The sequence below is a fragment of the Mastomys coucha genome, unplaced genomic scaffold, assembly GCF_008632895.1.
Source record: "Mastomys coucha isolate ucsf_1 unplaced genomic scaffold, UCSF_Mcou_1 pScaffold11, whole genome shotgun sequence".
Taxonomy (NCBI): domain Eukaryota; kingdom Metazoa; phylum Chordata; class Mammalia; order Rodentia; family Muridae; genus Mastomys; species Mastomys coucha.
The window spans coordinates 3,965,643-3,986,142 of NW_022196893.1; the positions used below are offsets into that span (position 1 = coordinate 3,965,643).

General features: G+C 43.5%; 1 protein-coding gene across 23 annotated transcripts in view; it reads right to left on the minus strand.

The window, feature by feature from the left end:
• Positions 1–2,343: 2,343 nt before the first annotated feature.
• The window catches only part of Ptk2 (protein tyrosine kinase 2), a 223,869-nt gene continuing 205,712 nt past the window's right edge, over positions 2,344–20,500 (minus strand). For 19 of the 23 annotated variants that reach the window (XM_031345669.1, XM_031345719.1, XM_031345722.1 and 16 more), the window contains 7 exons: positions 17,276–17,338; positions 13,212–13,251; positions 12,834–12,940; positions 9,223–9,231; positions 7,979–8,134; positions 6,412–6,492; positions 2,344–3,500 (listed from right to left, as the gene is read on the minus strand). In XM_031345669.1, coding sequence (XP_031201529.1) covers positions 3,288–3,500; positions 6,412–6,492; positions 7,979–8,134; positions 9,223–9,231; positions 12,834–12,940; positions 13,212–13,251; positions 17,276–17,338 — 669 coding nt within the window. In that variant the 3' untranslated portion in view covers positions 2,344–3,287. The remainder of the gene's footprint in view (positions 3,501–6,411; positions 6,493–7,978; positions 8,135–9,222; positions 9,232–12,833; positions 12,941–13,211; positions 13,252–17,275; positions 17,339–20,500) is intronic. The other 4 variants (XM_031345721.1, XM_031345705.1, XM_031345696.1 and 1 more) reach the window with 1 other exon arrangement.

A 20,500-nucleotide genomic window follows, 5' to 3' on the forward strand; every position in this document is an offset into this window, starting at 1 on the left:
GACTCACCTGTGACTGTTTCAGAAAAGAAATGCAAGGGGGCACTGGACACAGGATGAGGCAAAGGTGCCAAAAGTGGTGAGCCTAAGAGCTCTGTTCAACTCTGTCTCCTTGGCAGAGTCTGGAGCATTGAAGGTCACGGCAGTCTAGCCTCTGAGGAATGAGGTGAAGACACCCTCTTTTGTGCATGCTCTATGAACACTCCTCTGGATCCTCACCCCTAGCTCAGGATTGCTGTCTTAAAGAATGGACTCCGCAGAAGTAACAGCTCAAAACACTGGCAATCCTTGCTCCTTTTTTCAGATGGCCTAAGTGTCATGTCCAAAAAGGAACAAGAGTGTGCTCCTGGGAGTCACATGTTTACCTGAACATTTGCTCCACACTTCTGGGACTGTGTCACTAGCCTTCTTTTCCCAGAGTCCCAGTTGTGTTTGGTCTGGCTTTCTGGCTCAGATCAGGTAAAGCCTGAGAGACAAAAGCTAGCAATTCCCTTAAAAAGTGACCCATGTACAGACAGCTTCCTAGAGTCTGGATAGATTATTATCAGATACTGAAGACATCCAAAGGGATTTCTTCCTCAAATTCATGGCTTCTTTTTTTAGTGGCTGACTGTGTGTGTCTGTCTGTCTATACCTAAACACACACGTATACCATGTTCAGTTTTTAAGTTAACTTGCATGAATATTTTCAGGGTAACCAATTTGTGTGCTCTTCCCTGGGGAAGACTATTTCTCCTGCCCTCAGTATTCCTTGGTTACCTGAAATTCTTTGTGTAGAGCTAAGGCCTTGTGGTCTTTCCTCTATCCATGTTGGCATGTCCACTGATACTATCCTTGTTCAGGAAGCCATGTTAGTAACTTCATGTGTGTAGCTTCTCCGACATCCCTAGGAGACACAATCCCACGAGAAATCCCTGCTCGCAGTCTTCCTGCACCCTCTTCTGTAGTGATCTCTGAGTCTGAGCCTTTCATGAAGGGCTTGTATTATATATTTATCTGTTGGGACTACCTCCCACCACCCCCCACTCTGCACTTTGACCAGTTGTGTGTTTCTGTGATGGTCTCTGTCTGTTGCATAGATATTTCCTTGATGAAGGGTAAGGACTAATCTGTCTGTCTATCTACCTGAACAAATGCTTAGAATATATATACTTAGGGATTATATTCATTTAACAAAGTGGCAGTTTTAGGTTCTCCTCTAAGATCCATGACTGCACTAGCCAAATTGTTTTTTTTTTTCTTCCTTTTTTTTCTTTTTCTAGACAGGTCCAATTATATAACGTTGGTTGGCCTAGAACTTGCTATGTAAACTAGGATGGTCTTGAGCTCAGGGATCTGCCTGCTTCTGCGTTCCAAGTGCTAGGGGCTCTGTCTGCATTTTTGAATCAAGACAAAATAAAAGCAAGACATAGTGACTCATGCCTATTACGTATACACTGGAGAGGGCTAGCATGAGGACTGTCATGAGCTCTAGGCTAGCCTGGGGTACAAAGTGAAAACTTGTCTCAAAAGACCAAACTGGAGCTGGTGAGTCAGCTCAGTGGGTAAAAGCACTTGATACACAGCCTGACCCGAGTTTAATCCTTGGAAACCATAGTAGATGGAGAGATCTGAGTCCTAAAAGTTGATTCTGTATGAGCATCTTTCTCTCTCTCACACACACACATACACTCACACGAACCAACGAGTAAAAGTTCTAAAAACCAAGTAGGGCAGTTGTGGCACACGCCTTTAATCCCAGAACTTGGGAGGCAGAGGCAGACAGATTTCTGAGTTCGAGGCGAGCCTGGTCTACAGAGTGAATTCCAGGACAGCCAGGACTACACAGAGAAACCCTGTCTCGAAAAACCAAAAAGGAAAAAGAAAAAAAAAAAAGTTCTAAAAACCAAACCAAGCCAGGCATAGTGTTGTGGATCTTGAATCCAGCATTTGGGAGAAAGTAGCAGGTGGTTCTCTGTAAGTTTAAGGCCAGCCTGGTCTACATAGTAAGTTCCAGGACAGCTAGAGCTATATAGTGAAACAATATCTCAGGAAAACAAAAAACAAAAATAAGAACAAACAAACAAACAAACCCTCTCCCAACTAAAATAAACAAAAACCAAACCTCCTTAAAAAAATAAAATCAAATCAAACAAGAAACATCTAAGACCCTGACAGAATGGAAAGTCAGGTTAGGCAGACCTATTGTCTGTGTAGAATCCTCCATTTATATATAAGAAAAAGAAAGAGACTAGTGATTTGTGAGAGCTCCTGTAAGTGACCATTTCACACAGATTCCCTGAACAATTTTAAATGATGTGAAAGAATCCCCTCCCCCATAAAAATAAAGGCAACTGTAATGCAACCTTTCCTGGCGCCACCTTTTTAATAGGTCAGAGTAACTGTACAATTTATTATATTCTTCCTGAGAATAATTTATATCCCCCAACAAACTAAAGGGAAGGTATGCTCTCAAAATCACCTAACAGAATGCATGGTATAACAACTGGACATCTAAAGAAAACCACATCCCTGTTTGTCCTGCGGGGTCCTCCCTGGGAAGACAGACACAATGAAGATCAGTTAGCTCCAGTGGCTGTAAGAGTCAACATGGCTTTAATTATTCTTATAAATTATATAAAAAATGGAGAACAGGGCTGGTCCTGGAACTTCTTGATGCAGTTGGGAGTGCTCTGGTACAAAACTGGCACAGAATTTTGATGAAGAAAGACAAGTTTTTGTCAGTTCTACAGAAAGTTCGCAACCCAATGCTTCAGTATCCACAGGAAAGAAGGTGGAGACAGGGAGGGCAGAAGTTTTCTTTTGAAACCACTCATTCTTCAAAATATAGCTTTTATGCACTCTCTCTATAAATGAGATTAGCATATTGCAACTCAGTCTTGATCGGAATTCTGGCAGGAAGGATAACCAGTCTCCAAGGTCAGGGAGCCCTGCCTCCTCAGACACTTCTCTTCCAACTCAAAGTCATGGTCAGTATGAATTACCACTTCTAGGAGCACACATCCCAATTTGAATACCAAGTATATTTTAAAAGCTTCTTAATGTATAATCTTCATTCTCAGAAAAATGCCACATTTTGGATCCAGAGTTTTCTGAACACTATTTAGAAAAATAACAAAATCAAAACCATGTATAAGTGGTTAAGCTTATACATGAGAGACTTTCAGCTAGCTGTCATTCAGTTGGAGCTGTGAGTGCGGTCGACGGAGGACAAGGTTACTTCCTCGCTGCTGGTGGAATGCTAGAGAAGATCTCCCAAAGGACAGAAAGCCATGCTCAATGGCCAGGGCTCAATGTGGCCGTGTCTGCCCTAGCATTTTCAGTCTTGCTTGATCAATAACATCAAGTAGATTCTTGGCATCCACGGCCAGGGCATGAGCAGCTGTCAGCATCTGCTTCTTGTATTCCTGCTGCAGGCTGGTCATGACATACTGCTGTGCCAGCTTCATCTTGCTAATGAGCTCACCCAAATCGGAGTTCAGCAGCTTCTGTGCCATCTCGATCTGGAAAGACAAGAGAGGGTCAGAAAAATGGCTCCCAGGCACTGGTCCTAAGTCTGTCTCTGGGCCTCCAAGATAAAAAAAAAAAAAAAAGATTTATTTCCCTTGAAGAAACTTTCCTTAGAAGTAATAGGATAACCTGGGCATGGTGGACAATGCCTTTAATCCCAGCACTCCAAAGGCAGAGGTAGGCAGATGTCTGTGAGTTCCAGGTCAGCTTGGTCTATACAACTTCTAGTCCAGTCAGAATTACACAGCGAGGGGAAAAAAGAACAGATCTCAATAGGATGTGCAATCTGTCTGTCCACTTAGGAAATTCAACCACTGTATCTTGTGTGCATGCATGTATGTATACATGTGGCTAGCCGCCTTTCCATTTCCAGCCCTCATGACTCCATGACTGACTCTTCTGCACACTGTACTTGCTGTGGACTCTAACCTCAGTGTGTGGCTGAGAATTTAGCTCATTTTGTAGACACAAAATGTAACAGGAAGAACTTGAGATGATCAAGTCTAAGCATGCACACTCTAATGTGAACACCTGTAATACCAAGTGACCTGAAGTGGGTCACACAGGATAAGGACCAAGATCAAGACCTCTTTCTAGGTCTTTTCTTGGTTTTTCTTTAATTTCTGCATGTATATGTATGCATGTCTCATGTGTACAGGTGACTAAGAAGGCCAGAAGAGGGCTTCAGATGTCACAGAGCTTAGTTACATTTGGTTGTGATTTGGCATGCAGGTGCTAGGAACTGAATGAGGGTCCTCTGCAAGAGCAGCCAGTACACTAAACCACTGAGCCATCTCTCCAGCCCTCTTTCTATGTTTTCTGTATTTTGTTACCCTCTGTTGGGTGGGCTGGAGTGCATGTTGCCTTACAAGGCTCACAGCTCTTCCTGTTAATTTTTTTTTTTTTTTGAGACAGGATTTCTTTGACTATTTAATACCAACTAGTGAGCCCTGAAAACATACACACAAGTAACATTATACAGATTGAGCAGGTTATATTTATGTATTTAGGTATACAAACACACACAAATACACACACAGTAATGCACACACGTATGTAACATCAATTAAGGAAAAAAAATGAGGGAAAGAAAGAGAAAAAAAAATAAATCTTTCCACACTCCAGAAGTCAATGCCATATAATAGAAAAGCAGCCGGGCAGGGGTGGTGAACACCTTTAATCCCAGTGCTTGGGAGGCAGAGGCAGGTGGATTTCTGAGTTTGAGGCCTGCATGGTCTACAGAGTGAGTTCCAGGACAGCTGGGGCTATAAAGAAAAATCCTGTTTCGAGAAAACAAACAAAACAAAAAACCAAACAAACAAAACCCAAAAAAACCCAGGAAAGCAGCCAAACAATTTTCAGATGAACAGAGGTTACACAGAGATGGGTTGGCCACACCATTCGAAACAAACAACCCAACCTGCCCCTACACTACAGGCAATGAGCCCTGAGCACATCCAGCAGGGAAGGGGCTTACAACAACCAGAGGCTCAGAGCTTATTGCTGTAGGGTGGTGTCTTAGTTAGGGTTTTACTGCTATAAACAGACACCATGACCAAGGCAACTCTTACAAGGACAAGATTTAATTGGGCTGGCTTATAGCTTCAGAGGTTATCAGCTTCAGTCCAGTGTCATCAAGGTGGGAACATGGCAGCATCTAGGCAGGCATGGTGCAGGAGGAGCTAAGAGTCCTATATTTTTATCTGAAGACTGCTAGTGGAAGACTGGCTTCCAGGCAGCTAGGATGAGGGTCTTAAAGCCCACACCCACAGTGACTACCTATTCCAACAAGGGCACACCTATTCCAACAGGGCCAAACCTTCTAATAGTGCCACTTCCTGGGCTAAGCATATGAATTCCATACAGGATAGGTACACAGAAGGCCATCTCTGTTATCAGGAAAGACTCACAGGTATTCATGGTTAAGGGGGCCCATGTGAATGGACAACAGATGTGGGTGAGGTGCTGACCAGCGTGTGACACTTATACTTCAAACAAAGGATGCTCAAAAAAATTTTCTTTACTAATCTTGCAATTTTTGTAAGTCTGAAAGTAAGTCTTATATAATTTCAGAGTATAGAGCAAGGAGCTGAAAAGATGGCTCAGCAGTTAACAGCACTGAGGGATCTTCCATATGTGGGTGCTCAGTCTCAGCATCCACTCGGCAGCTCACAGCCATCTCTAACTTCTGTTCTAGGGTAAGGGATCCAACACTCTCTTCTGGCCTCCAAGGGTGCTGCACACATGCAGACAAAACACCATACAATGTAAAACTAGATTTTTTAATTAAAGAAAAACCCAAGCAAATGAGAACTCCAGGCAGGATAGGTTGAAGAACAGTGAATGCTACTGTAGAAAGAGGGAGGGGACAGGTGGGGGAAGAGTTGTGACTCCTTTTATTTAGAAGTCATACAAATGAGACAAAACCACTAAAGGCGACCGGCCAATGACAGGCATGCTAGCAGCTGCCTATAATCCAGCAGTCTGGCCAGTGGAGCAGGAGTATCAGAAATAAGTTTAGTGTAGTCAGTTTGGGCTGCATGTGACTGTTGCCAGGGGATGGCATCTTGGGTGAATTTTGGGTCCTTAAAGCAATTGGAGGCACATTAATTTAAGAGGACTTTTATATCTCCTCTACAGGGAATATTACCAGCACCTAGAAATGCTGAGACTTATGAGTCAAGAAGAAGCGGGGCCTGGTGGGAGGAAGGTGATTACCCAGAGTTCCTTCTTAGTGGTATGTGTTGTTTCATCATGTCATCCTGCCTCTCTACAGTATCAAAACAATGGAGTCAGGCACTCATAGGCTCAAATCTCTGAAAGCAAGCTTGTTTTCCTTGTTGACTGGACCAGCATCAAAGCTGTCCTCTAGCATGACCTCCTTCCCCCAGCACTATGGCCTACCTCTCGATGAGTGCTGGCTGGAAGAACAGGAATGGTCTCATCCACAGTGGCCAGTAAGGTCCGCAGGGCCAGGCCAACTTCCTAAGACAAGAACCAGAGTTGGATTAGGACACATGAAGAGTCAGGCTAATACTGAAATTTTCTCTCAGGAATGTACTATACTGTTTCCTTTCTGCTAGTTATAAGGAAATTTTCTTTTTCTTTTGGACATGGTATGACTCTGCAGTCAAGGCTGGTCCTAAATCCACCATAATTTTCCTGCTTCAGCTTCCCAAATACTGAGATTATCGGTATGAGCCACCATAAGGAACACATATCTGTCTGTGTTTGAGTACTGACCAGTGTTGCATGTTACTAGGTTCATGTCCCTGAAGATTCAGATCTAACTATCCTTGCTCTCATGCCCAAGGACAGATACTCACATCAGAAGCTCCCATAAACAATGTAAAAAGTAACCCTTTTCTGTTTTGCTCCACTGAGCTTCCAGGCAGATTATGGTACCCTCACAAAGGGCACACCCTCCTCCCTGTGAACTCAATTTGGCTTAAGAGAGGCTCTCCCTGCCTGGAAGCAATGTGGGCCTCATTTGGGAGCATGTTTTGAGTTTCAATGCATTCAAAACTATCCAAAAAGGCCTGGGTGTAGCCTCCTCCTGTAATCTCAATAATTCTGAGGATGAGGAAGAAGAACTGCTCAAAGTTAAGGCTAGCCTGGGTTATATGCAACACTGTTTGAGAGAAGAGAGGAGGAAGGAAAGCAAGAGATGGAGAGTAGGGGAAGTATGCCCCAGCATATAGTCAGCCAGGCATGAGCACACAAGTATGGTGGCTCATACTTGTACTTCCATAACCCTGACACTTGCAAGGATTAGAAGGACCTGTTGAGTTCATACCCAGCTAAACTAAGCTATATTGTGAGATACTATTAAGAAATGAGTTTCCTGCCTCTCTTTCCAGATGTTACGGCAGCAGGTGTGTGTTATCATGCTATTTGTAGGACACAGGGATGAAGCCCAGAATTCTGTCCATGCTAGGCCTACTATCACAGCTCATTCCCAACCACCTCTCGCCCCGCTCTCTGTGTAGCCCTGGCTGTCCTGCAGCTCGCTTTGAAGACCAGGCCTGCCTCTGCTTCCTAAGTGCTGGGGTTAAAGGTGCACTCCATTAAACTTAAAAGCAACAGTAATTAGAAGACTCGGGGCTGGTGAGATGACTCAGCAGGTAAGAACACTGACTGCTCTTCTGAAGGTCCTGAGTTCAAATCCCAGCAACTACATGGTGGCTCACAATCACCCGTAATGAGATCTGATGCCCTCTTCTGGTGCATCTGAAGATAGCTACAATGTACTTATTTATAACAATAAATAAATCTTTAAAAAAAAGAAGACTCTACTGTTTCAAGGAAGAAGCCTAGTGCTTGCTGACAGGAGCAAGTGAGAGCTATGACAATTCCTTTGGATGCTTCCCAGTGACACTGTCAACATCTGGTGCTTTTATACCCAAAGCATCAGCTCTGGCTTCCCTGGGAAAAGAGGCCACCCCCCTCCCCTAGAGTGACCGAATTTTACCTTCACCATAGGGACGTACTCTTCTGGAGGAGCTGGCTGGATTTTGCTGGACATCTCGATGACAGCCTTCACTAGGCCTGTCACGTTTTCATATACTTTGTCATTGGACCGGTCAAGGTTGGCAGTGGGAGGGGGACTGATTTCCTGGGGCTGAAGCTGATAAAACAGAAGCTGGTCAATTCCTGCTCTCCAGGACAGAGGTATCACCACAATTATGTTAGAGGGTCTTTAAAAGAGATCAAAGCAGTTACAGAAGTTAATAAGATTTTCTTGTTTATTTAGGACATAGTTCAGTTTGAGGATGACAATTAAGCAAGTCATCCAAGGGACAACACACGAGGCAGTGATGTTTTCTAACTTTGAGCTCAGTTAAAGGAATTGAGAAACAAGGATATGTACTAACATCTTGACATTCAAAGAAGCAATTAAGCATCCCAGACTCCCGAGTCATTCTCAAGGGAAACAACCCACAGAATTTATAACCAAGGATTTATCCAATTTTAGGGAAAGCTACCACTGCACCACTGAGTGATCAAACACTTAGCATCAATGCTGGTTGTAGGTTCTGCTCAGCTCTGCTGCCTTCACACATCAACAGCAAAGTGCTCTTTTCATGATGATAAATGTGGACTCACAAGCATCTGCTTTAGGCAGACACCATTTGCTTGTATAAAGCTTCTCATGTTCAAGTGGCAGAGAAGTGACCTCCTGCCAGTTCTATGCTGACAGTTGGATAAACCAAGGCGGGCAGGGCTTGGCTCAAGTAGTAATGAGGATGAGTATCTGAAGCCTCAGATGTAAACATGTGCCTAGGACCTGTACAGAGGGATGCCACAGACACTACCTATTGTATCCTAAGTGCTGAGGGCAGAATGACACAGAGCTCCTAAGAAAGGCTAAGTAGGGTTTCAAAATTCAAGCTGTATGTGTGTTTTACAAAGATTAAACTGTATAACAGCTATCAAATTACAGGTCTGTTATGGCCCTCAGGCTACACCAGATTTCTGGATGCCTTGGTCAGGCATACTGGAACAGACAGTTATGTCTAATTTCACTGCAAAGTTGGTTATGTACCAGTCTCTGGAAACTACAAATACTCTTTGGCATCTGTCAGTCATGAGAGGTGACAAACAAAGCAAGTGTGCCTTTCCACAGGGCTATCCACATGGTAGTCCAGAGTCACATGCAGAGAACTGGATTGTGATAAAGCGAGCCAGACAGACACACAGATATGATGTGCTTACCCTCCACGGCTATTGTCGAACAGAAGGTGAGGAAAAGTTAAAGGAATTTATCAGAGAAAGGGAAAAAAGAAAAACAATATTAATAAGGCAGCAGAAAACTCCCATATAACACATGAGCAGAACATCTGGGCACTAGCTACAAGCCTGCTGTGTGCTCTCTGCTCACTGGCTGTCAGAAGTGCCTGTGCCTGCTATTGGTTCTTTGCATAGCACATTACCAGAGCTCTGCCATGCAACATTCGTTCCCATGAGATGAATGAGGGCAGCATGCAAAGCCTGTGAGTGGCAATGGGCAGTCGTGCAAGAGTCTAGAGAGCAAGGCTCTTTGTGAGCAAGGAGAAGGGCATGTGCAATCTTCCATCTGACTTCTAGGAGATTAGGGAGAAACCACTCCACCCTCAGTCACTGCACACAGTTTCTCAGCCTTTGAGTCCTTAAATCTTAGGCAGTGTTTAGCCACACTGTGTAAGATAGATTTATGGCTAGGGGCTATGTCTAAAGACCTCACAAGCTTATTTTTAACTCTCCTCACATATTTGTTGTTGTTTTGTATATATATGTTTTTAAATCTTTTAAAGATGGGATTTATTATATAATCCAGGAAAGTCTCAAAACTCTTGATCCATCCTGTCTCAACATCTCAAAACACTGGGATTATTGGTGTAAATCAGGCTGGCATTTTTGTTCTGAAATTGGGTGGCTTTGGTATTTTATCTCCTCAGTTCAACCCCTAGCTATCTTACTATGAATAGACTGGCATGGGAAATGTAACAGCCTGCTACCTACAGAGCTGTCTAAAAGCTACCATAAGCCCCAGAGAGCCTTGAGTTTAGAGGTGCAAACATCCAGAGAATTCCTGGGCACTGATGATCATAACCTGTCTCTTCACAGGCATGTGTTTACTGTACCAGCACAGGAAGGTGGGTGGGCTTCTTGGAGGGGATATCTAAGGAGCATTACATCAAGATATGAAATAACTCTGTGTAGTTCCAGTAGGCCAATGCAAACTTAGTTTAAGCTTCTGAAAGCTTTTTCTTCTTTTGCATGCTACCCTTTGATCAACCAGTCATAGGAAGGCACCGTCATGATGCCTCCAGGACCCTTCAGAGTGATATACCAGAAGTCAGAGCTTGCTGGGAGAAACATCTATTATAGGTTTTTTATTGTCCAGAGTTTTGATTACTTAGAAACTCCTGGGCTGGGAGTTAAAAACTATGTCCCCTCCCGAGACAGCCAATTCCTATGCTACTTAAAACCCAGAGAAAGGAAAATAAGTCACATGAGCTCAGTGCCTGCCTAGTGTGAACACTAGGAAACAATAGAACTATGCAAAGTAAAGCCACAAAGAAAACTGGAAGCTATTTCTGGCTAAATGTTATTTGGGTAAATGATTTAAGTTACACATACTCAAGGCAAACATTTGGTTTTTTTTGTTTGTTTGTTTTTTTCGAGACAGGGTTTCTCTGTATAGCCCTGGCTGTCCTGGAACTCACTCTGTAGACCAGGCTGGCTTTGAACTCAGAAATCCGCCTGCCAAGTGCTGGGATTAAAGGTATGCGCCACCATGCCTGGCCCAATATATATATATATATATTTTTAGGATGAGTTTAACTACCTGTACTAACCAGATAATGAAAAAAGATATATACATGAACTTTGCCTAGATGAAGTAAGTCTATTTCATTCACAAGATTTCTTCTCATGTAATATCATATATTAAGGGCATCCTCAGGTATAATTCATGATGTTACTCTCATCATAAACTACTGAGTAAAAGGGACTGTCAGGATTTCAGATTTCAGGATTTTTAGTTCATCATAACACAAGACAGTTTAAAGATCTGCTCTGTGGCTTCTGAGAACAGTTCACTGCTCTATGTCTGAGGCCCAACTCCCTTGGCAGGGTACCTTAGTCCAACTGTGTTTAATCAGCATAACTTACTGTATGGCTAGTCTGTGCCACAGTGAATCCCTGCTGCTCTTGTTACCTTATGAACGCACATGCCAATGATGCCCTCAGAGCCATAGACCAACTAGCATGGTGAAGCTGTGTGCTCTGAGATGACATCACATCACTCTAGAAGAGGCCACTTTCAGTGTGTAGTCCAGGGTCCTTGGACAATGGCATGCTGCTTCACCACTGGCTCTAAGTGATCATGAATAAACTGCTCCACTTCTGTGAACCATAGTTATCTAATATAAGAAACGTGACCACTACCAACCTTGTGAGGCTGACACAGTGAGGATAAAAAATATGGAGCTCTATCACTACAAGTAGCAGAGGCAGCACTAAATAAATATCCATCCTCATCAGATTTAAGATGCCATCCATTACACCCTGCACTTTTTTTTTTAAGACAGAATCATGTTACAGAGCCCAGGCTGGCCTTGAACTCTTCCTGTTTGTTTCCTGAGTGCTACATCAATGATGCCTCATTTTGTACATCTGCATGACTGCACTCACATGCACAGAAGCCAAAGGTCAATCTAGCTGTGGATCCTCAGGACCTACTCATCTTGTTTTGAGATAGCTTTATAGCTTTGGCTGGCCTGGAACTCACTTTGTAGACTAGGCTGCGATCAGAGATCTGCTGCCTCTGACTCTAGAGTACTGGAATTAAAGGTGAGTGCCACCATGTTCATCTATCTTGTTTTTAGACAGTGTCTAAAAAACCTAAGGTTTACTGATTGTGCTGGTGTAAATGGCCAGTGAAGCCCAAGGATCTGATGTCTCTGCTTCCCCACTGCTGAGATTTTGGACATGTGCTACCACACCTAATTTTTTTGAACTGGGTTCTGGAGACTGAACTCAGGTCCTCATGGTTGTACAGCAAGCACCTTACTAAATGACCTACACTCAGCCCCTCACTAAAAAAAGCAAAGCAAGCAAACAAAAAGAACAAAAACAAAAAATTAAACCACTAAGAAACAAATTCCATCTGTATTCTAGAGTTATTAAAATGAAAAATAATGTGTAACAGGTTGAAAAACAGAACACAAGAAGAGGTATCCTGCCACTCTAAGTGGGAAATAAAGAGGTCCCAGCTTTGAGTACTGGACAGCAGTGGGGTGGCAAGGTAGGTGGATACTTCCTTTCTGTCCTTGGGACAAAGAGATCCAGGAGAGCTAGACAGTGACACAACCCTAGGGAAGAATACTGAGAAATCCCTCCAAGAGGAAGCTTGCTGAAATGTATAAGTCAAACACTGCCCTTAGGTTGAGGAAGGCTTCAGCATGAACACAAGTGTAAGCTGAGGAAAATGCATTTTCCACAAAGCCATATTTATAAGTATGTGCAGATAACAGTCCCTCATGTCTAGCATGCTTAGAGAGTCCATTCAGGAAAGAGTACAATCAATACTTTTCTGAATCTTAAGAGGTTCAGAACACAGGATGTTCTGCTAAATCCAGAATTCACTCTGTAGACCAGGCTGGCCTCAAACTCAGAAATCCGCCTGCCTCTGCCTCCCAAGTGCTGGGATTAAAGGCGTGCGCCACCACTGCCCAGTTCCTATAGTCTTCTTGTCAACATCTCTAACCACAACATGAGCTGAGGACTCAGTGACTCCACCAACTGGGAACAGACTATATTGCACAGGCATAGATACTCACCTTGACACCCTCATTGTAGCTGTCTGCAGGGCTGCTGATGCTGGACAGGTTGCTTAGGTGGCCAGGTGCTCCAGGGCGAGGTGGTTTCTTTGGTGGAGCTGCAGGATCTGGAAAATCAAAAGGGTTCCATCACACATTAGTGAGCAGGTTTCTAGGTTACCCAGCCCCATCATTACAGCATTGGTACAGCATACAGGAGGCTCACGTTCTAAGAAGGAGCTTCTGTAAGTTCAGCTTTCTAGTACTCTAGGTAAAGATCTAATGTGAACACCAAACTTGTGTGCAGAGGAAAACTGAACATAACAGGGCATTCCACTTAAATCCTACCCTTGTCAAATCACAGGTACTTCCTCCCACACAATGTACTTTCTCACTTACCTGGTTTCCCCACAGGCTGATAGATGTGTTGGTTTCCAGTCTGTGGAAGAAGAAAAGTTCAGACTACTGCTCTGTGTCAGATGTAGCAGTCCACCTCTCCCCTTTCCCTATTCTTCTTTATCTTGAATTCTCTGCTGGAGTCTCCAGATGCCTGACAGCCTCAGTTGGGTGTGATTAGGAAAGTAACCAATGTATCTAAGTGTGTTGCTAGTCTATGTCAACCTGACACACTAGTTAGAGTTATCTGAACAGAGGAAACCTCAATTGAGGAAATGCCTCCATAAAATCCAACTGCAAGCAGTTTTCTTTTTTTTTTTTCCTTTTTGGTTTTTCGAGGCAGGGTTTCTCTGAGTAGCCCTGGCTGTCCTCGAACTCAGAAATCTGCCTGCCTCTGCCTCCCAAATGCTGGGATTAACGGCATGCACCACCACTGCCCTGCTGCAAGCAATTTTCTTAATTAGATTGACGGCAAAGGACAAAGTCCATTCCCTGGGTCGGTGACCCTAAGTTCTATAAGGCGGCAGGCTGAACAAGCCAAAGGAAGCAGGCCTGCAAGCAGCACCCCTCAAGGGCCTCTGCATTAACTCCTGCTTCCAGGTTCCTGCCCTATTTTGAGTTTCTGTCCTGACTTCCCTCGATGATCAACAGAAATATAGAAGTGTAAGCCAAATGAATCCTTTCCTTCCCTAGCTTTTTGGTGCTTTGTCGCTGCAAATAGAAACCCTAATTAAGACATTAAGATACCCTGGGATTGAATACAGTAGTCTCAAGTTCTCACAGCTCACAGGACTTCATAGTCTATGCTCATCCTGCTGGCTGCTTGGGATCCACCTCTCCTCTAGCTTATCACTTAGATCCTGGTAAAGATACAGTCAGAACAATTATAGTAGGAGATCACCTGGTCATACTGGTTACTATATGTCCCAGAGGCACCTAGAGTCATTGGCCCTGAGGCACTGTGTTATGAGGAACCAGTGTTATCTAAGCCACTGCACAGGCCAGTGAGGAAAGCCAATTCACAGACAGTCCTGAATCTTTTTTTGCTGGGGGTATAGAGTCAGGGTTTCTGGCTGGCCTGAAACTTGCTCTGTAGACCAGGCTAGCCTTGAATTCAAGGGATCCACCTGCCTCTGCCTCCTGAGTGCTAGGATTAAGTCAATGGTAGCACCAACTGGCTAAGTCCATGGATGGATTAAAAGGCAGTTCTACCCGAGACAAGCCCTTCTTCAGCTGTACTGCCTAAAACTGGGTAAATGTATGCTTTTATCTGTGATAGCAGGGTCTTTTTATATGTAGTCTAGGCTCTTTTGAACATGACCCTCCTATCTTTACCTCCCAAGACCTAGGATGATAGGTACATGCCACCGTAGCTGGCCTTTGCTACTTTGTGGGTTCTTTATCCCACCCTTTATTCACCAGTTTCACCCCTATCACTAGATAAGAGAGAAAGAAGAATAGTGAGGACAGAGAGATCCCTGAATCCAATTTAATTTCTTTTTAAATATGAGTACACTGTAGCTGTCTAAAGACACACCAGAAGAGGGTATCTGATCCCATTACAGATGGATGTGAGCCACCATATGGTTGCTGGGAATTAAAATCAGGAGCTCTGGAAGAGCAGTAACCGCTGAGCTATCTCTCCAGGTTCAAAGTGGAAGCTCTTATTAGGCTATATATACACATATGTACATATACATAAATATACACATAGTTGTTTGTATACTGCTTTATTTTTAACTGGAATGAGCACTTCTTTAAAATACTGGAGCCACAGAGTAGCACACACAAGACTATTTCACAGCTAGGGACATATCCCAGTTGGTAGCATAATTCCCCAGTACCATATCAACTATGGTGACATATGCTTATATAATCCTAGCACTTGGCATCTAAGGTCATTTCTGGCTACACAACTAGTTTGAGGCAAGTGTATGATAGCTTAGAGAGATGCCCTTTGAAAAAAACAAAATAAATCAAAAAGACAACAACAAAAACTACTTCTACTCAAGATTAATCCCTGCTCTGCCCTGCCATCAAAACTGTTTCACACCCATGTCTCAGAATTAGTTGTTCTTTTTAACATGCTACTTACCTTGATTTTCTAAAAAAAATCATTTACTGAATATCTAAATGACTTAAATTGTTAGTGTAGTTGTTTGACTGCACATCTCCCTGCTGGGTGGGGATGTCTGAACACTTTGGGCCCCAGTGGGTGGCACTGTTTGGAAGGTTTAGCCTTGCTGGAAGAAGCGTGTCACTGGAGGCAGTCTCCATGCTTCCCTATCGTGATGCACTCCAACACTCTGCAACCATAAGCCTTAAATAAACTTTTTTTTTTTTTTTTTTTTTCGAGACAGAGTTTCTCTGTATAGCCGTGGCTGTCCTAGAACTCACTCTGTAGACCAGGCTGGCCTTGAACTCAGAAATTCATCTGCCTCTGCCTCCCAAGTGCTGGGATTAAAGGCATGTGCCACCACTACCTGGCTTAAATAAACTTTTTCTTCCATAAACTGCCTTGGTCATGGTGTTTTAACACAACACAAAGTAACTGGTATGGTTGGTTTTTAGACTCTGCTATGTTGCCCAGGCAGGGTAGGAAATCCTAAACTTAACTGATTCTCCAGCCTCAGCATCTTTTTTTTTAAAGTAAGGATTAAAAAGTTTTTTTTTTTCTTTTTTCTTTTTTTTCAAGACAGGGTTTCTCTGTATAGCCCTGGCTGTCCTGGAAATCACTCTGTAGACCAGGCTGGCCTCGAACTCAGAAATCTGCCTGCCTCTGCCTCCCAAATGCTGGGATTAAAGGCGTGTGCCACCACCGCCCGGCTGACTAAAAAGTTTTAAAGTGTGTGTGTCCAAGTGTATCTGAGTCTACAGGTATGTGTCACCATACCTGGAAAAAACCCTCTTTTTCTTTTCTTTGCTTTTAAAAAAGATGTATTTATTTACTGTATATGAGTAAACTGTAGCTGTCTTTGGACATACCAGAAGAGGGCAATCCCATTAGAGATGGTTGTGAGCTACCATGTGGTCCCTGGGGATTGAACACAGGACCTATGGAAGAGCAGCCAGTGTTTCTAACTGCTGGGCCATCTCTCCAGCCCAGAAAAATCCTTTAATTTTTAGTGTTTCTAGGGAACCAACCCAGGACCTCCTGCATGTGAAGCAGTGAGTACTCTATCACTCTTCAGGGAACAAAGTGTGAAGAATGACTCTCCAGGAACTTGCTTTGCATGGTGCTTTTTATTTCACATGCCATCCACTTACTACATGGTAGGACAACTACTGAGCCTCCGTTTTACTCTTGCTGTGGGTAAAAAAGAGATCTTTGCCCTACGTGGATGACAGCAAAGTGAAAAGAGACAGTGGACACATGGAGCACACGTGGAGGAAATCCAACACTTTGCCTGGGAACATCCAGGTAGCCTGTATGAGAATAGCCCCCAAGACATGGCCAAGGTAAACAGACTTTTAACAACAGTGTCTGTGGGCTGTGCTGTACTCACAGGTCCAGCAGTAAAATTCACACACAGTTTGAAGGTATCTGTTCTCAGAGCATTCTGGAATCATCTAACAAGGTACATATATGTAGAATAGAGCTTATAGTCAGTTGCATGGATTCTGTTTTAAGGGATAGCTGTTTAGAGACAATTTAGGTATTTCTGCCCTAAAACCTAGAAGAAAGACATCTTGCTTGAACAAGTTTTAAATGACTATGGGGAAATTTGTAATCATGTCCAGCATTGTCATCCCAGGACTTGAAGGCAAGAGGCAGTTTAAGTCCATCTTTAACAACTGTGTGTAGCTGTTACTTTAATTCTTATAGCAGACAGAGTACAGCTTCACAGCTAAAAATCTGTATCAGTAACAGGACAGTAAACTGCATCTCTGAAAATGTAGAACATGGCATATTTTGACAATCTTAGATAACATTCTTGTGCTTTAAAGAAAGCCCATTCTACCTATATCATGAATATCAGTATACCTTGATGTCTTTCAATAAAATGTGGAAGGCTCCAATACAGAATATGAGACCAATTCTGAAGACAGTGCAGGCAAGGACTTACCAGAGCCTGAAAACTCCCGTCCTCCCTGTCGATGCTGCCTCGAGAGAGCCTCACATCAGGTTTCTGAAGATTAAAACAAAGGCCAAAATAATTTCATTAATATGTGGATGTTACTGACTTATTTGCAGCCCCAACCCCTCTATAGTACCAGCTTTGAGCTGGCCTTCTTGCCTGTTGCCAGCATCATCTCAGTGTCACTGTGCTGTCTGTGTTCCCAAGTGGTAATTACTTCTTGGATCTGAGATGGTAAGCCCACCATTGTTTCTTTCAGTGTTGGTAATGTAACTGAGATTCATGAACATGTTAGGTATGTGCTCTACCAGTGAGCTTATGCTTAGCTCACAGCATCAATCTTTAGGTGATCTCAAATGATTTCCTATCTTTATTTTGTAAATATTAAGTAACTTTAATTACCTATTTATTTAGCATGTATGTGTGAGTGTACATGTGCATATGCACATACTATGGTGTGTAAGAGGAGGTCAGAGGACAGCCTGCAAGAGTTGATTTTCTCCTTAAACCATGTGGGGTTTCAGGGATCAAGCTCAGCTTGACAGATCTGTTATCTACTGCCTTTATCCACTGAGGTATTTTGTGTGCCCCTTCTTAATTTTCTGGCTAAGGCCCTACATTTTTTTTTGTTTGTTTGTTTAAATTTGTTTTTTTTGGGGGGGGCAGGGTTTCTCTGTGTAGCCTTGGCTGTCCTGGAACTCACTCTGTAGACCAGGCTGGCCTCGAACTCAGAAATCCGCCTGCCTCTGCCTCCCAAGTGCTGGGATTAAAGGCGTGCGCCACCAACCGCCCGGCCAGAGTGGCTTCTTATGGCTGGAAGGGGATCTGCTGTGCATTTTTGGGGTCTTGCACTGTTTTCATTTGTTGCTTCCCACCTGTGGGCATTGAATCGGGATCAAGGGATGCAGCAACAAACAGCTTAAAATCTGGCCAAACAAAATAATCTGGACAGTCCTATGAATAGAACCGGTCACCTTGCAGGTAACAGAGTCTATGTGCTCACAGTAGGGAGGAGTGCAGCTCACAAACGCTGCCCAGTTCACCACAAGGGGACATCATGGATATCTTCAGAAGCTTTCATAGAAACTTGGACAGACATTTTTTTTTTTTTTTTAGGATGCCAGAGTTTATAAGGAAGCCTTGGTCAGTCAGACAGCTCAAGGCTCATGCTGCCAGAAAATGCCTGAGGTTTTTAATGCAGAGACCTTTCTCCCTGGAAGCCTGTAAGGGAGGGGTAAGGGCTGCCACAGTAGCCTATTCTCTGGCAGGCAGCCCTTTGCTACTATTCCCTAGTTCCCTCATTGGTTTTCTTTCAGTAGGATTGACTGGATCCACTGTGTGAGAGGAACACAGAGTAGGCTTTATGTAGACAGGGCTTCCACATTTTAAACCATAAAAAGTCCCTTTTTTTAGTACAATACTGATCGTACAGTAATAAAAAGCCTAGTCACTATTTTTAAGCAGTGCTCAGAGGAAAACAAGGTTTCTCATCAGACTACAGCTCTAGCAGCCCTGGCAAAGGAGTCCAGTAGCAATCATAGTAGTGATCCACATGCACAGGCCATCTAAGTAAGGCCACAATCTTGAGCTGGGGACAAGAGATGGGACACCATAGAACAGGGGCACTTGCTGTCAAGAGGGCATGTGACCTCAGGCAGGAGCTGTTGTCCTCAAAATTATCCTGTGCGGGACCATGATTTGACAAAAGACCTCTGACCCACCCGAGCAATTGGTAAATGACTCAGTGTATGACAGTAGCAGGTAACAGCAGCTACTTCGAAACCTAGTAGGAGTTCTGAAGATCTAAGTCTTCCAAGAACAGTTACTGTGATCTAGTGGGAAATAATTCAAACAGTACTATGAATAGAACTGGTCACCTTTCAGGTAACAGACTCTACCTGCTCATAATAGGGAAGAGTGCAGCCCACAAACGCTGCCTAGTTCACCACAAGGACACAGTGGATGTCTTCAAAAGCTTTCACAGAAATTTGGACAGGAATTTTTTTTTTGTTTTGTTTTGTTTTTTTTCGAGACAGGGTTTCTCTGTATAGCCCTGGCTGTCCTGGAACTCACTCTGTAGACCAGGCTGGCCTCGAACTCAGAAATCCGCCTGCCTCTGCCTCCCAAGTGCTGGGATTAAAGGCGTGCGCCACCACCGCCCGGCTAGGAATTTTTTTTAAGCTGCCAGAGCTTATGTGGAGGCCTGGGTCAGTGAGACAGCTCAACAGTGAAAGGGCTTACTGTGACCAACCTGAACCTGAGTTCGGGTCCCCCAAGTTCCATCATGGAAGGAGAGAACCAACTTTTCAAAGTTATCTACATATATATAGTGCAAATACACATGCACACATAAAAACATTTGAAAGAAAGGAAATTGGGCTTGTATATTTTGTTAGAAATGTCATTTTTCTATTGATTTTTACTTCATAAGAGTATTGATCTATAATGGTCTACAAACTTGATAAGAACCTCCTTTTCTGCAGACACAGCACTTTGAGAGAAACATACTACAATCAGGCTGCTAGAACCTTGATGATCCAACAGAGGGCAGCTCCAGTACTCTCTTTTAGCATGGTCTCTTTAAAGTTGCTATAAACTCTCACTAGTGCCTCTGGTTTAGCAGTTGCAGGTATTCAGGGATTGGGCATAGATGCAATGTACTCCAAGAAGGTACATGGCTCTGGTGCAGGAGCCCAAAGACACATGCAAATGAAAGCAGATCGGAGGGGCCCTCTGTAGACAGACAGTTCTTCCCTACTCAGACACATCACCACACTCTTCCACTCTCACATGCATTTCTGCTTATGGGCAGGTGCGTACACACAATGGCCCTCCAGAGGGTATCTGTGCCCAGACACATGACAATCTTTCAACAACAATCTGACAAAAAAAATGCATGAGAGAAGCACTGTTTACTGACTACAGTGCCCGGCACTTTCTATGCTAAACATAGGGCCTGGATGGGATGAAATGGACAGATTCTTGTCCCAGGAAACTTCAGTCTAGCAGGGAAAACACATAGAAAGAGAACATTTTACAGAACATTATATTGTGATTTAAATAGGCCAGTAGAGCTTGTTACTCATCTTAACAGCTTCTCTCCATCACCCACATGTAGCTCAAGCGGGAAGCCCTCAGGTTTGTCTGCCTCCTCCTTCACAGGCTATACATGGAAATGAATGCAACTGCAGCCAGCACTCTGAAGACAGCAAG